Genomic DNA, 14,305 nt, shown 5'->3' on the forward strand with positions numbered 1-14,305 from the left:
AAAAATGTAATGTTGTTTTTTGTTGTATGAGGTCTGGAGTAAAAAAGTAGCGACGCCTTACTACGTCTGTACAGGGTGTTAGTGAGTATAGTGTACAGTCTTGGTCTCTTGGTTTAAGGAGGGGTATGCTTGCATTGGAGGCAGTTCAGAGAAGGTTAACTAGGTTGATTAAGGGTTTGTCTCCTGTAGAAGGGTTGAGTAGGTTGGGTATGTATTGATTGGAATTTAAAAGAATGAGAGGTGATCTTGCTGAAATACGAATCTTGAGTAATTCCAGAAAAAGAGACATGCTATCAATGTTTTCATCTTGCACTCATCAGGGCAGATTTGCAAGAATGCCAATTCCAAAGAGATCAACAATATATATGACATGAAAAGAGAGTGCTGATTGGTTGGCAAATGGACCATGGTAAAGATATTCCCACAGAGAATGCACCAGGGAACAGCTAGCTGCAGGCTTTTGTTTAAATTCAAACCAGGCAGGTCGACTCTGATTCATTAAGGCATTTAAATGGGGGACTGTTGTTTAGTTGGACATGCTCTTTTTGTTTGTAAAGGACTTGGCCCTGGATGGGAACATGTGTAGCTTCTCGAGTGAGCCGCATTGTGAGCCTGACTGATCATCTTAAATTGGTTGTCAGTATAATTCTTAGCACAATCAGAATTGTTGAGCAAGCACTGTCCATTCACAGTATCCTAGCTAATGTTGGACGCTGTGTTTTGAGTTTTGCAAACTAGGTGTTTACAGTCAGTACTTTGCCTGTTGTGAACAACCCCAAAAATGTGCTGTTTGCTGCAAATCCACCTATGGGTTGGAATGGAAAGCCTACATAGCTGGTATTACTTGGCAATGAAATTCATATACCACATTACTCATTTGTGTGATAAGCAGAACGTCTTTTTGGCCTGACGGCTTCATCCTGTTCCTAAGAAACAGCAGCAACATTAAATAGCTAGCTTCACCTGTTGCACTTCCCATTTTAGTTGAAATTTTTAACATGCAGGTGCTTTACTTTTATCTGAAATATTTAACTTATCAGCCACTTGCGAGCATGTAAAATTTCTGTGTGATTGTTGCTGTCTGTGATACCATAATTGTTGAAACATTTTCTCTCTGATTTTAATTTTCTTGTACCATTACACCTCTATATGGTGGCTTTGGCTCAACCAAAGGAACAGGCCATTGCACTTTCCCCTTGGTTTGGAGCTGGATATGAGTCAAGATTTGGAGGAGGAATTAAGAGATGGGGACCGCACTTGATAAACATGGCCATTGAGTGCTTCTGAAGTCCCTCATTTTAGTTTAAAAATAATTATCTGGTTCAAATGGCCAAAATCAATAATCTATATGGGAGAACTGTTGAACTAAGTTTGGAGGGAGGGAGGTATAGCAATAGGAAAGGAATGAAAATGAATAATTCAAATTTTATTTTCAATGTTCGTGATTTTAGAAATCACTTTGGTGTTTTTGAAAATATTTCAAGGATCGGGAGCATGTGATCATTCCATTATACTCATTTATCATAAACTACAGGGTGGAGGTCAGCAAGGTCAACTTTAAAGAATTGTTTAAAATCTATGTTCCTGTTTTAAAACGTTTTCTTTCCTTTCTCTCTTCCACTTCTGACCGATGTTGAGGTAGAGCTCTAAGGGGTACCGATCAGTGTCAAATCCCTCATACAAGTGCTCCTTCTTTGAGTTTGGTTCCACCAAGTGAGGAACATTCTTGCCGAGACTCTCTTCGCCAGATCTATATGCATCTGCCTTCCATTGGTTGGTGATCAGGATTGTGAAAACTCTGATCAATTTCCCCCTGTCCTATTTCTGGAACCTGGAGTCCAAATTGTAGCACACCTGCCATACGAACATTCTAATTAGGAACAGGAGTAGGACAGTCAAGCCTGCCTCGCCATTCAGAAAGATCAGGATTGATTTGATTATAACAATCACATATCTCACCTACCCCCTCTAATCTCTTCACCCCCTTGTTTATCAAGAATCTATCTCGCATCCTTGCTCCAGCAGCAAACTCAGCAGAATCTGCTGATCAAATTTGTACCTTCCTGGTGTGTATATAGGACTTGGTTCCACACCAGTCAGTGCCTTTAACCTCAAAGCTGTCTGGTAGCTTTGTTTCATGTTCATTCCTTTTAAGTGATGTACATTCTGTTCCCATTGAGGTCATTTCTGCCCATTGAGGGAAATTGGAGTCAATCTTCTCGGGGCTCTACTACTTAAATCCATTCATGTATAAGTACGCCTCTCCTGTGTTTCCCAGGTAGTGACTATCCTCACTGGATGGTTCCTATTAGTATCTGCACCAGTGAAGATGTAAGCTGTGATCATATGAAGGTGTTACTGGACCAGCCAGAGATGACAATCACTGTGAAGAATGTGAAACCGGATCAATGGATAAAGGTAGGTCACCAGAGAGCTTCAGAAGTAGATTAGGGTATGTATTCTTTTCTACCTTTTTGATTAAATAGGCTTTTTATCTACTTTTTTTAGATCCCTGCAAATAGGCAGGCAGGCCAACAACCTGCCCCAAGGCCCCTGCCCACATTGCTCTTTAATTAACTTCTAGGTGCACAAGAGAAGCCCTAGTGACAATGCATTGCTTCTGTGCCCAACTTCCATTATTATGTCTTTATTTGAAGACATTCTAATAATGTTAGGAATTTTTTGTGCAAGTGATTCTTTGATGCAGGGAGTCTCTGTGCTGCTTCATTGAGTTTGTAATTGACTGCTACATTTGCCAAACACTTGCTATGTTTGAATTCTTCTTGCAGCGCAATAGTTTGTTTCCTATGCTGCATGGGCTTCGTGCAGCACCTCTCTCCCCCGGAGCCTGTACAGCCCCCCTTTGTGACAACAGCCCACCTCCCCCTTTAACCTCACCCTTTCCTCTCCACCTCATCCTCCCCATCCCTCTCCACCTCGCCCCCCCCCCCCACCTCGCCCCCCCCCTCCACCTCGCTCTCTGCCTGACTTCTTGCCCCCCTCTGCCCGACCTCCCGCCCCCCCGCCCGACCTCCCGCCCCCTTCTGCCCGACCCCCCGCCCCCCTCTGCCCGACCTCCTGCCCCCCTCTGCCCGACCTCCCGCGCCCTCTGCCCGACCTCCCGCCCCCCTCTGCCCGACCTCCCGCCCCCCTCTGCCCGACCTCCCGCCCCCCTCTGCCCGACCTCCCGCCCCCCTCTGCCCGACCTCCCGCCCCCCTCTGCCCGACCTCCCGCCCCCCTCTGCCCGATCTCCCGCCCCCCTCTGCCCGACCTCCCGCCCCCCTCTGCCCGACCTCCCGCCCCACCCTCCTGCCCGACCTCACGCCCCCCTCTGCCCGACCCCCCGCCCCCCTCTGCCCGACCCCCCGCCCCCCTCTGCCCGACCTCCTGCCCCCCTCTGCCTGACCTCCCGCGCCCTCTGCCCGACCTCCCGCCCCCCTCTGCCCGACCTCCCGCCCCCCTCTGCCCGACCTCCCGCCCCCCTCTGCCCGACCTCCCGCCCCCTCTGCCCGACCTCCCGCCCCCTCTGCCCGACCTGCCGCCCCCCTCTGCCCGACCTCCCGCTCCCCTCTGCCCGACCTCCCTCTCCCCTCTGCCCGACCTCCCGCCCCCCTCTGCCCGACCTCCCGCCCCCTCTGCCCGACCTCCCGCCCCCTCTGCCCGACCTCCCGCCCCCTCTGCCCGACCTCCCGCCCCCTCTGCCCGACCTGCCGCCCCCCTCTGCCCGACCTGCCGCCCCCCTCTGCCCGACCTGCCGCCCCCCTCTGCCCGACCTGCCGCCCCCCTCTGCCCGACCTGCCGCCCCCCTCTGCCCGACCTGCCGCCCCCCTCTGCCCGACCTGCCGCCCCCCTCTGCCCGACCTGCCGCCCCCTCTGCCCGACCTGCCGCCCCCTCTGCCCGACCTGCCGCCCCCCTCTGCCCGACCTGCCGCCCCCCTCTGCCCGACCTGCCGCCCCCCTCTGCCCGACCTGCCGCCCCCCTCTGCCCGACCTGCCGCCCCCCTCTGCCCGACCTGCCGCCCCCCTCTGCCCGACCTGCCGCCCCCCTCTGCCCGACCTGCCGCCCCCCTCTGCCCGACCTGCCGCCCCCCTCTGCCCGACCTGCCGCCCCCCTCTGCCCGACCTGCCGCCCCCCTCTGCCCGACCTGCCGCCCCCCTCTGCCCGACCTGCCGCCCCCCTCTGCCCGACCTGCCGCCCCCCTCTGCCCGACCTGCCGCCCCCCTCTGCCCGACCTGCCGCCCCCCTCTGCCCGACCTGCCGCCCCCCTCTGCCCGACCTGCCGCCCCCCTCTGCCCGACCTGCCGCCCCCCTCTGCCCGACCTGCCGCCCCCCTCTGCCCGACCTGCCGCCCCCCTCTGCCCGACCTGCCGCCCCCCTCTGCCCGACCTGCCGCCCCCCTCTGCCCGACCTCCCGCCCCCCTCTGCCCGACCTCCCGCCCCCCTCTGCCCGACCTCCCGCCCCCCTCTGCCCGACCTCCCGCCCCCCTCTGCCCGACCTCCCGCCCCCCTCTGCCCGACCTCCCGCCCCCCTCTGCCCGACCTCCCGCCCCCCTCTGCCCGACCTCCCGCGCCCCCCCTCCCCCCACAGGTTGTTGTATTTTCTTGCTCATTATGTATCTCTTTCAGATGCCTATCTCTTATCCCGATCATTCCTACCTCCCTATTGATCTCTGAGAATACAATGCTTAAGTACTTAAAGCAACAAAGTAAATGAATAGGTGCTGCTCTGTGCTCTTGACGCTCATCAACTAGCTCTACAGCTGCTGCCAAATAGATTTTTAAAATATATGTCGTACGGCTTAAGCACACTTCATATCTAGAAAGTCAATACATTTTAGGCTATTTTGCGTCACATGTTTGTTGATAGCCATAATATGCAATTTACCAGGATGAAATTTGGTGAAATGTCAAACTAATAAACTTGGTAATATTCATATTCAAGGGAAGGGTCACAGCTATGTTTATTAGTTGGTTTCTTGTCTCCCTAATATAATGATGGTTTTGTATGGTTACATTAACAAGAGTCACAATTGAGATATTTATCTTCGAATTGAGCACTGATCCATTGCAACACAATCATTTGGCTATTGGTAATACAGAGACATTAGACTTAAAAACCACGTCTCTCAAGAGTTCACATCCATACACATTATAAATTTGTTTGAATATATTGAGCTCACGTGTCTTGTGACATCACTTAAACTCGGTCCCAGTTGTGATTGTTAAAAATCAGCAACAGTCTAAAATAACATTTTGAAGGCGAACTTTGCCAATAACCTTTGATTCCCATTCCGAACAAGAATCTCTCCTACCTCCGCCTTAAAAATATTCAATGACCTCGCCTCCACCACCACCTGAAGCAGAGCTCCAAAGTTGCACAATCCTCAGAAAACAATTCTCTTATCTCTGTCCTAAAAGGGTGACTCTTGGTTTTAAAACAGTGCTCTATAGTTCTGTAATCAACCACCAAAGAGGAAACATCCTTCCCACATCCACTTTGTCAAGACCATTCAGCATCTTACATATTTTAATCAAGTCACTTCTCAATCTTCTAAACTCCAGTGGAAACAAGGCTAGTCTGTCCAACCTTTCCTCAAAAGTCAACCCGCTCATTCCAGGTATCAATCTAGTGAACCTCAGAACTGCCTCCAATGCATTTACACACTTACTTAAATAAGGAGAGCAAAACTGCGCACACTATTCCAGATGTGGTCTCACCAATGCCCTTCAGTATAACTGAAGCATAACATCCTCACTTTTATATTTAATTCCTCTCGTAACAAAGCCTCCTTAATTACTTGCTGTTCCTTCATATTAACTTTTTGTGGTTCATGCAGGAGAACACCTAGCTCGTGGTGCAATTATTCTCTGTTTAAGAAATACTTCGCTTTTTTATTCTTCCTGCCAAAATGAACAACTTCATATTTTCTATCTGCCAGAATTTTGCCAAATTACTCAATTTCCATCTGCAAACTTCTTTGGCCTGTTCACAACATATTTTCCTACCTACCTTTGTATGATCTGCAAATTTAGCTACCATGCCTTCGCTTTCCTCAGTTAAGTCATTGATATAACTTGTAAAAAGCTGAGGCCCCTGCAAGACTCCACTCATCGTATCCTGCCAATCAGAAAAAGACCCAGTTCTGAATACTTTCCATTTTCTGTCAGCCAGCCAATCTTCTATCAGTGCTAATATGTTGCCATTGCACCATGAGCTTTGCACAATAATCTTTGATGTGATGCCTTGTCAAATGCCTTCTGGAAATGCACATACAGTACATCTACCAGCTCCGCTTTATCCACAGCACACGTGACTCTTTCAATTAACTCCTGATTAGACATGATTTCCCTTTGTAAAACCATGCTGACGCTTCCCGATTGTCTTGAGTTTTTCGAAGTGCACTGCTATAGGCTCTTTAATAATCGATTCTAGCACCTTCCCCACGACAGATGTCAAGCTAACTGGCCTGTAGTTTCCTGTTTTCTGCCGCCCTCCCTTCTTGAATAGAGGGGTTATATTTGCTGTTTTCTAGCCTGATGGAACTGTTCCAGATTCTAGGCAGTTTTGGAAAATTAACACCAACACATTTACTGCCTCATTAGCCATTTCTTTTAAGACCCAAAGGTGAAGTTGATCAGGACCTGGAGAGTTGTTAGGCACAGCTCCATCTAGTTGTTCATTACCGCTTCCCTAGTGATTGTAATATCACCAAGTTCCCTTTTCCTTCACCTCCTGTTTTCCAGCTATTACTGGAATTTTTTTGTATCCTTTATTTAAACTGAGAACCAAGGAGCAATTAATTACATTGATAATTGGTCTGCACACACTTTAAAGTGACAGTAACACCTAAATGGTGCAAATCCTTTAGAACCAAAACCTCTGCTGTCTGAAATGAAATGAAAAATGAAATTAAATGAATGAAAATGAAATGAAAATAGCTTATTGTCACAAGTAGGCTTCAAATGAAATTACTGTGAAAAGCCCCCAGTCGCCCCATTCCGGCGCCTGTTCGGGGAGGCTGGTATGGTAATTGAACCGTGCTGCTGGCCTGCCTTGGTCTGCTTTAAAAGCCAGCGATTTAGCCCTGTGCTAAACCAGCCCTTGGTGCTCCAATTATAGGTGTTCAGCTAATTAATCTGATTTCTTGTGTGTACTCCTTGGAGCTCCTAGAACTACCTTGTTATACTTGAGGGTGGAGGGGAGCATGTCTACCTTCATGGTGACTATCCCTGTCTTCCTAGAATCAAGTCATAATTCAGCACAATAATTTACTCCTTGTTTATATAATTCAATGCTGCTCTTGTTCACATTTGCAGATGTTTTTATGCCTACTCAAATCATGCATATTTATGCATGTATCAGTAGCCCATTATTAGAAAATGTGTCCAATCTTGGAATTAAAATCTTCAATAAAATATAAAGGAATCTCACATGTACAAGGTTTGGGGTGTTGATGATCTCCACCTCCTTTCCCCTCAATAACTCTGAGGGGAAACTGCTAGATTCGGGAAACATGGTTTGCATTGCTTGGTTTCCAAAATGGTTGCTGCCTTCAGTCACTGGTGCACGAGGACATCTAGGTCTCTTTGCAAAATCCCTTCTCCTAATTTATGGCCATTCAGATAATGGTCTGAATTCTCGTTTTTGCTACCAAAGTGGAAAACCTCACATTTCTCCAAATTATACTTCATCTGCCATTTCTTTGCCCAGTCACTCAATTTGTCCAAATCACATTGAAGGATCTCTGCACCCTCCTCACAGCTCAACCTCCCATATAACTTGGTGTCATCTGCACATTTGGAGATATTAAATTTTGTACCCGCATCTAAATCATTAATATGTATTGTGAATAGCTGGGGACCTGGCATTGATCCCTGTGGTACCCCACTAGTCACTGCCTGCCAATTTGAAAATGGCCCATTAATTCCTACTCTTTGTTTCCTGTCTGCCAACCAGTTTTCTGTCCATCTCGATACAGTACCCTAATCCCATGCACTTTAATTTTGCATGCAAATCTCTTATGCAGGATTTTGTCAAAAGCCTTCTGAAAGTCCAAATAAACTACATCCACTGGCACCCTTTCATCAATTCTACTAGTTACATTCTCTAAGAATTCCAGTAGATTTGTCAAGCATGATTTCCCCTTCATAAATTCATGCTGACTCTGTACGATCATTTTTCGAAGTACTCTGCTATAAAATCTTGATAATGGATTGTAGAATTTTCCCCACCTCTGATGTCAAGCTTACTGGTCTGCAATTTCCTGTTTTCTCTCTACCTCCATTTTTAAATAGTGGAGTTACATTAGCTACCCTCCAAACTGCAGACACTGTTCCAGAGTCTATAGAATCCCGGAAGATGACCACCAATGCATCCACTATTTCTAGAGCCACTTCTTCAGTACTCTGGGATGTAGATTATCAGGCCCTGGGGATTTATCAGCCTTCAATCCCATCAATTTCCCCAACACCATTTCTCTACTGATTCAGTTTCTCCTTCTCTCTAAACCCTGCATTCCCCAACATTTCTGGTACCTTATTTGTGTCCTCATTTGTGAAGACAGAACCAAAGTATGTGTTTAGTTGCTCAGCCATTTCTTTGTCCCCTATTATATATTCCCCTTATCTTCACCAATCTTTTTCTCTTCACGTACCTATAACTTTTATGTTCCTTGCAAGATTACTCTTGTACTCTATTTTCCCCTCAATCAATCCCTTGATCCTTCTTTGCTAAATTCTAAACTGCTCCCAACCCTCAGACCTGCTGTTTTTCTTGGCCAATTTGTATGCTTCATCCTTGGATCGAATTCTATCTCTAATTTCCCTTGTGCGCCATGGGTTGGTCACGTTTCCCGTTTTATTTTTGTGCCAGACCGGAATAAACAATTGTTGCAGTTCCGCCAAGCACTCCTTGAATGTTTGCCATTGCCTATTCATTGTCATCCCCATAAGTAATGTTCCTCAGTTGATCAAAGCCAACTCACGCCTCATATCATCATAGTTTTCTTCATTAAAATTCGTGACCCTAATCTCAAAATCAACGCCTTCACTCTTTATCTTGCTGAAAAATTCTATCACATTATGGCCACATCCACAGACTCCACCTCGTCAACTGTACTATTTACATCCTCGAATTCCAGTAAAGTTGTCGAGCATGATTTCCTTTTCGTACATCCATGCTGACTCTGTCCAATCCGGCCACTGTTTACCAAGTGCTTTGCTATTAAATCTTTCATAATGGACTCCAACATTTCCCCCACTCCCGATATCAGGCTGACCGGTCTATAAATTCCCTGTGTGTTCTCCACCTCCTTTTTTAAATAGTAGAGTTGTATTAGCTACACTCCGACCCATAGGAACGGTTCCAGAGTCTACAGAATCTCCGAAGATGACTACCAATGCAACCACTATTTCTAGAGTCACTTCCTTAAATACTTTGGGATGTAAATTATGAGGCCATGGGGATTTATCAGCCTTCAATCCCATCAATTTCCCCAACACCATTTTTCCACTAATATTGATCTTAAGTTCCTCACTCGCACTAAACCCTGCGTTCCCCAACATTTCTGGTATCTGATTTGTGTCCTCATTTAAGACCGACCAAAGTATGTGTTTAGCTGCTCAGCCATTTCTTTGTTCTCCACTATAAATTCCTCTGTTTGTGACTGTAAGACTCTGGTTGTACCTGGGTGTGCTTATTAGTTCCCTACAGCAGGTATTCAGAAAAATGTTCTATCCCTCAGTCATTTTTAATTTGATTGATGAGACTTGTATGTGGCATCCAACTCGAGGGGTGTGCTAATACATTGATAACCCAGCTGTTTTATTGCAGCTTTTAATATTGTATTAATGATTTGTTTGTGTTGACGTTAGCAAGAAAACAGTCCATACATTTATTGGGCTTCAACTGATAGGCGTATGGTAAATGTATCCAATGTAATGCACTACCATCTTTCAAAGAACAAGGGAGAATGGATGCTCTAGACAAGTAAACATATGCACATTAGGATCTCTACATCAATGTGCATGAATCATTCTTCTTGTGCTTTACTTTTTTTTAAACTTTAGTTGAACCCAGGAACAGTGGGGTTCTGTCGCATTCAGTACAGTCCAACAATGCTCGAGAGCTTACTGCCCAGTATCCGGAACCTTGCACTCCCTCCTGTAGACCGGCTAGGGCTTCAGAATGACTTGTTTTCGCTGGTAAGTGGGGAGGGAGTGGGGAAATATCCAAGTAGAATATGTTGCTTATGTTGAAAATGTACATGAATCCGAAGTACACTTTGTGAAGCATCACAATTCTTGCGGAAACCCGAATGTATACATTTTTCACAAATAAAACTGTTTTGTGGTTAAAATGACAAACATCGACTTCAGGAAAAAGTCGAGCAAATTCAAATTAACGTAAATCATCCCTGTGATTCAGGTTCTTTTTGTCATGATATGCAAACATGCAGCTAATGAACACATAGAATAGGACACGACCAATGAGCAGTCAGGACACTCAGGGGTGGTATCTCACTATAAAAGGGATGAGGCACTCACACCCGGCTCTTTCCACAGACCAACATCTACAGAGTGAGACTGTGTATCCTCAGCATCACACCCCAGCACGTGGCATAGAGCAAGGTTGGTTCAGTTAGACTGAGTTACTACATTTAGATTAGCAGAGAGTCGAACATATTGAGAACTGTGCTAATAGTTCAATAAAACACATTGAACTCACTTCAAAGTCTAGAGCATCTTTTACTCAAAACTGCATCAAGTGGCAGCTTGTGTTACTCCAAATTACATAACACAACACACTTCATATGGAGAATAGAGGCTGGGAGTGAGCCACAAATTCATGTAATGAATTATGAGTAAATTGATGTAATTTATAATTAGTCTGAATTATTTGCTTCCGGTTACTGCACCATGTTAAATTGAGTCTGCATGGCTTTCTGTGGGTTACGTTGTTCAGGTTCAATTGTGGTGTTAATCTCTGGGGGTTGGATTTTTCCATGGAAATTGAAGATGCACCACTTACAGCGAATTGCGGGCCCCTGGTGTGGCAATTTGCCAGTAGTGGCAAGTTGGCAGGCCACTGCCCAATTAGGGGTCAGACAGATCAGCCTCAGCAATGCCACTAAAGTGGTGGCCACTCCAGGCCTAGGATGAAGAAAGATGAGTGAGCGTCTTTGGTGACCCAATGATCAAGGTTTTTGGTGGTGGTGCCCTCTGTGGGTTATGTTGCATCCGTCAAGGACACCACTGTTATTATGCCATGGCGACAGGAGGACATCTGGCTCCTCTCCTAATGCCTTTTCCCACTATAATGCCTACTCTCTCATCAACAGGCTGGGAAACTTTCAGTCCCATGCCATTGTTGAATAATAACATCTGCAGTGTAAGATTAATGATTGTAACTAGTACTGTGAGTTTAGAAGGTACTATGAAATTTCACCTATAGTTACAATTTATCAAAACTAAAATGACAGAATAAGGGTCTGCATTAGCCACCACCTGCTGCTGTATTTCTGCATTTCAAAAGTATCATTTGATCAAAGTTTTTGGGCTACATGTTGCATATTGAATTACATTTTTGCAGTATATTAACTGAGGTCACTCTTAATCAATGCATTGGCTCTGGAGAAACACATGTGGTTTCTTCAGAGTGCTTTAGAAGTTGCAGATGTTGCAAAATTAGTGTTTCCCCTTCTCGTGAGAACATCGGAAAAGTCTGCGTGAAGTTGTTTACTTTTTGTAAAGCTTAATTCTAGAATTTCCCTCTCAAATCCTTCCATCTCCCTTTTAGATGTGCCTTCTGTATTTTCTAGGTTCAATGTTGGTTGTACTCTCAGAAACAGTCCAGGAATTTTGCATTTAGAGATGTAACATACTGTCCTAATATCTAATTGTAAGATAGCGTAACCTAGGGTGCAATAATACATCTTCCTTGTGACCTAGACTCTGTTGGCTTTCACACCTGCACATGTGCATCTCTTTGATCTTCCAGTCAATGGATTAATAACCGACGAGTGAAGCAAAGCCACACATCAATCATTAAGCTGCATCAGTTTACAATCATAATGTGTAGACTAAAAGTTGTCTTTGAATCTCATCTTATTTAACTTTACTTCATCTTTCACACATAAACATAATCAATTGTGCCATGCTACCTCATGGGCGAGATTCTCCGACCCCTCCCGCCGGGTCGGAGAATCGCCGGGGGCTGGCGTGAATCCCGCCCCCGCTGGTTGCCGAAGTCTCCGGCACCGGATATTCGGCGGGGGCGGGAATGGCGCCGCGCCGGTTGGCGGCCCCTCCCCCCGCCCGATTCTCCGGCCCGGATGGGCTGAAGTCCTGCCGCTAAAATGCCTGTCCCGCCGGTGTAGATTAAACCACCTACCTTACCGGCGGGACAAGGTGGCGCAGGCGGGCTCCGGGGTCCTGGGGGGGGGGGGGCGCGGGGCGACCTGGCCCCGGGGGGGTGCCCCCACGGTGGCCTGGCCCGTGATCGGGGCCCACCGATCCGCGGGCGGGCCTGTGCCGTGGGGGCACTCTTTCCCTTCCGCCTCCGCCACGGTCTCCACCATGGCGGAGGCAGAAGAGACTCCCTCCAAGGCGCATGTGCGGGAATGCCGTCAGCGGCCGCTAACGCTTCCGCGCATGCGCCGCCCGGAGCTGTCATTTCCGCGCCAGCTGGCGGAGCACCAAAGGCCTTTTCTGCCAGCTGGCGGGGCAGAAATTTGTCCGGCGCCGACCTTGCCCCTTAAGGTTGGGGCTCGGCCCCCAAAGATGCGGAGCATTCCGCACCTTTGGGGCGGCGCGATGCCCGACGGATTTGCGCCGTTTTGGCGCCAGTCGGCGGACATCGCGCCGTTTCCGGAGAATTTCGCCCCATGTCTGGACTAGCTAGACTTTCATCTTCTAGTTTGCTTTTGTCCAGACTGGCGTAAGGTGGCCAGGCTGTGCTCTTCCCTCAGACTTAATTAGCTTGACTGCACAACTCTTCTTAGCCATATTTGAGAACTGGACATTATCCACTTGTATACTTGATTCAATTTAAACACTTCAATATAATTGATTCACAAATCCTCTCTGGAGAAATAGCCCCAAAATATCAAAATACAACCCCCTGCTAAATCCTACTTTGGCAGTGCTTTTTGATCACCCTTTGTCATGTCTTCAATGCACTGTTATCCATTTTTCCCTTGCCCTCTGAGTGGAGTGAGATTTTTCAAAGTTTAAAGTGTTATATAAATAAAAATTACACCCAAGTTATACTTTTCAAGGAGACTGAAAGCAGTCTTTCTCTACATTTGGCACAGCTGTATTATGCATGAACAGAGGTGTCCTTGATCAAGTGGATAAGTGTTTAAATCTTCAGACTGACATCCATCACAACAATGAGGCCTTCGTGCACCTTGCCCCACTGCCTGCTGGCTAGGTGAATCTGTCTGCTTGGCATTCTTGTTACATGAGTGTGAAACTGCTCTGCAGTTTAAAATGGGGAGATATGTTGTTATTCCAAGACTTTGGCTTTTGAATCATATGATTATTTAACTTATGCAAAAGATGCTTTAAATTACTTTCTTGTGACAAGCATACTGATGAGTTTGTGAGATAATTGGGAGGTTAACCAAGTAGCAATTCTGCCTGCTGGCACACCTCAAAATGAATGTCGCAGTGTTCGCAATCTGAATGTGAAGCCAATTCATGTAATGAGTACTACGCATTAGGCTGCAATGCAAAGGCATCAGATAAAATGCTAATGGTAGCCCTGACGATGACATATGTTGGATGTCTGTTCTGCCGCAGAGTGTGTACTTACAATTCTGTCGTCCACTGAGGCCCCCATCATAATTCTGTTGGTTGAGGGAGGCACTGAGTGGTTACAGAGGTGAGAAATATGTATGACACACGCTTGTATGCCTCTGAGCAGTTTTGGAGCACAAGGGAAAGGAGTTGTAAATCGTTATTGCAAGAAAAGCTCTGAGAAGAGGGTGAAATTTATATTTACAGAAAACTTCGAATTGATATTCCAAGGAAATTCTCCTCCTATCATCTACATCTGAAGCAGCAATATATTTAAAATTTTAATTTTGTAATTGGAATTTAGAATAATCAATTTGAAATAGTTAACTGGACACACTTAGCAGCTGTTTTTATATTTATCCTAGATCATTCTTGTGCTTTGCTCCCCATTTTATGTATGCAATCAGCTGTTGGGCTCCGTTGCTTCATAGAGCTTTTTAAAAAATGTATTCATTCATTTCAGACAATTTTCAAAGTATGTGTGATGACTACATGTGCTATGT

General features: G+C 46.4%; 1 protein-coding gene across 2 annotated transcripts in view; it reads left to right on the plus strand.

Moving 5' to 3' along the window:
- The window catches only part of npepps (aminopeptidase puromycin sensitive), a 318,075-nt gene that overhangs the window by 228,294 nt on the left and 75,476 nt on the right, over window positions 1–14,305 (plus strand). For both annotated transcript variants that reach the window (XR_011937518.1, XM_072487504.1), the window contains exons 15-16: window positions 2,279–2,418; window positions 10,071–10,205. Coding sequence is in view for 1 of the 2 variants with exons in the window: in XM_072487504.1 (XP_072343605.1) it covers window positions 2,279–2,418; window positions 10,071–10,205 (275 nt within the window). In the remaining variant the exon portion in view is untranslated. The remainder of the gene's footprint in view (window positions 1–2,278; window positions 2,419–10,070; window positions 10,206–14,305) is intronic.

This window comes from Scyliorhinus torazame, chromosome 21 (genome assembly GCF_047496885.1).
Source record: "Scyliorhinus torazame isolate Kashiwa2021f chromosome 21, sScyTor2.1, whole genome shotgun sequence".
NCBI classification, from domain to species: domain Eukaryota; kingdom Metazoa; phylum Chordata; class Chondrichthyes; order Carcharhiniformes; family Scyliorhinidae; genus Scyliorhinus; species Scyliorhinus torazame.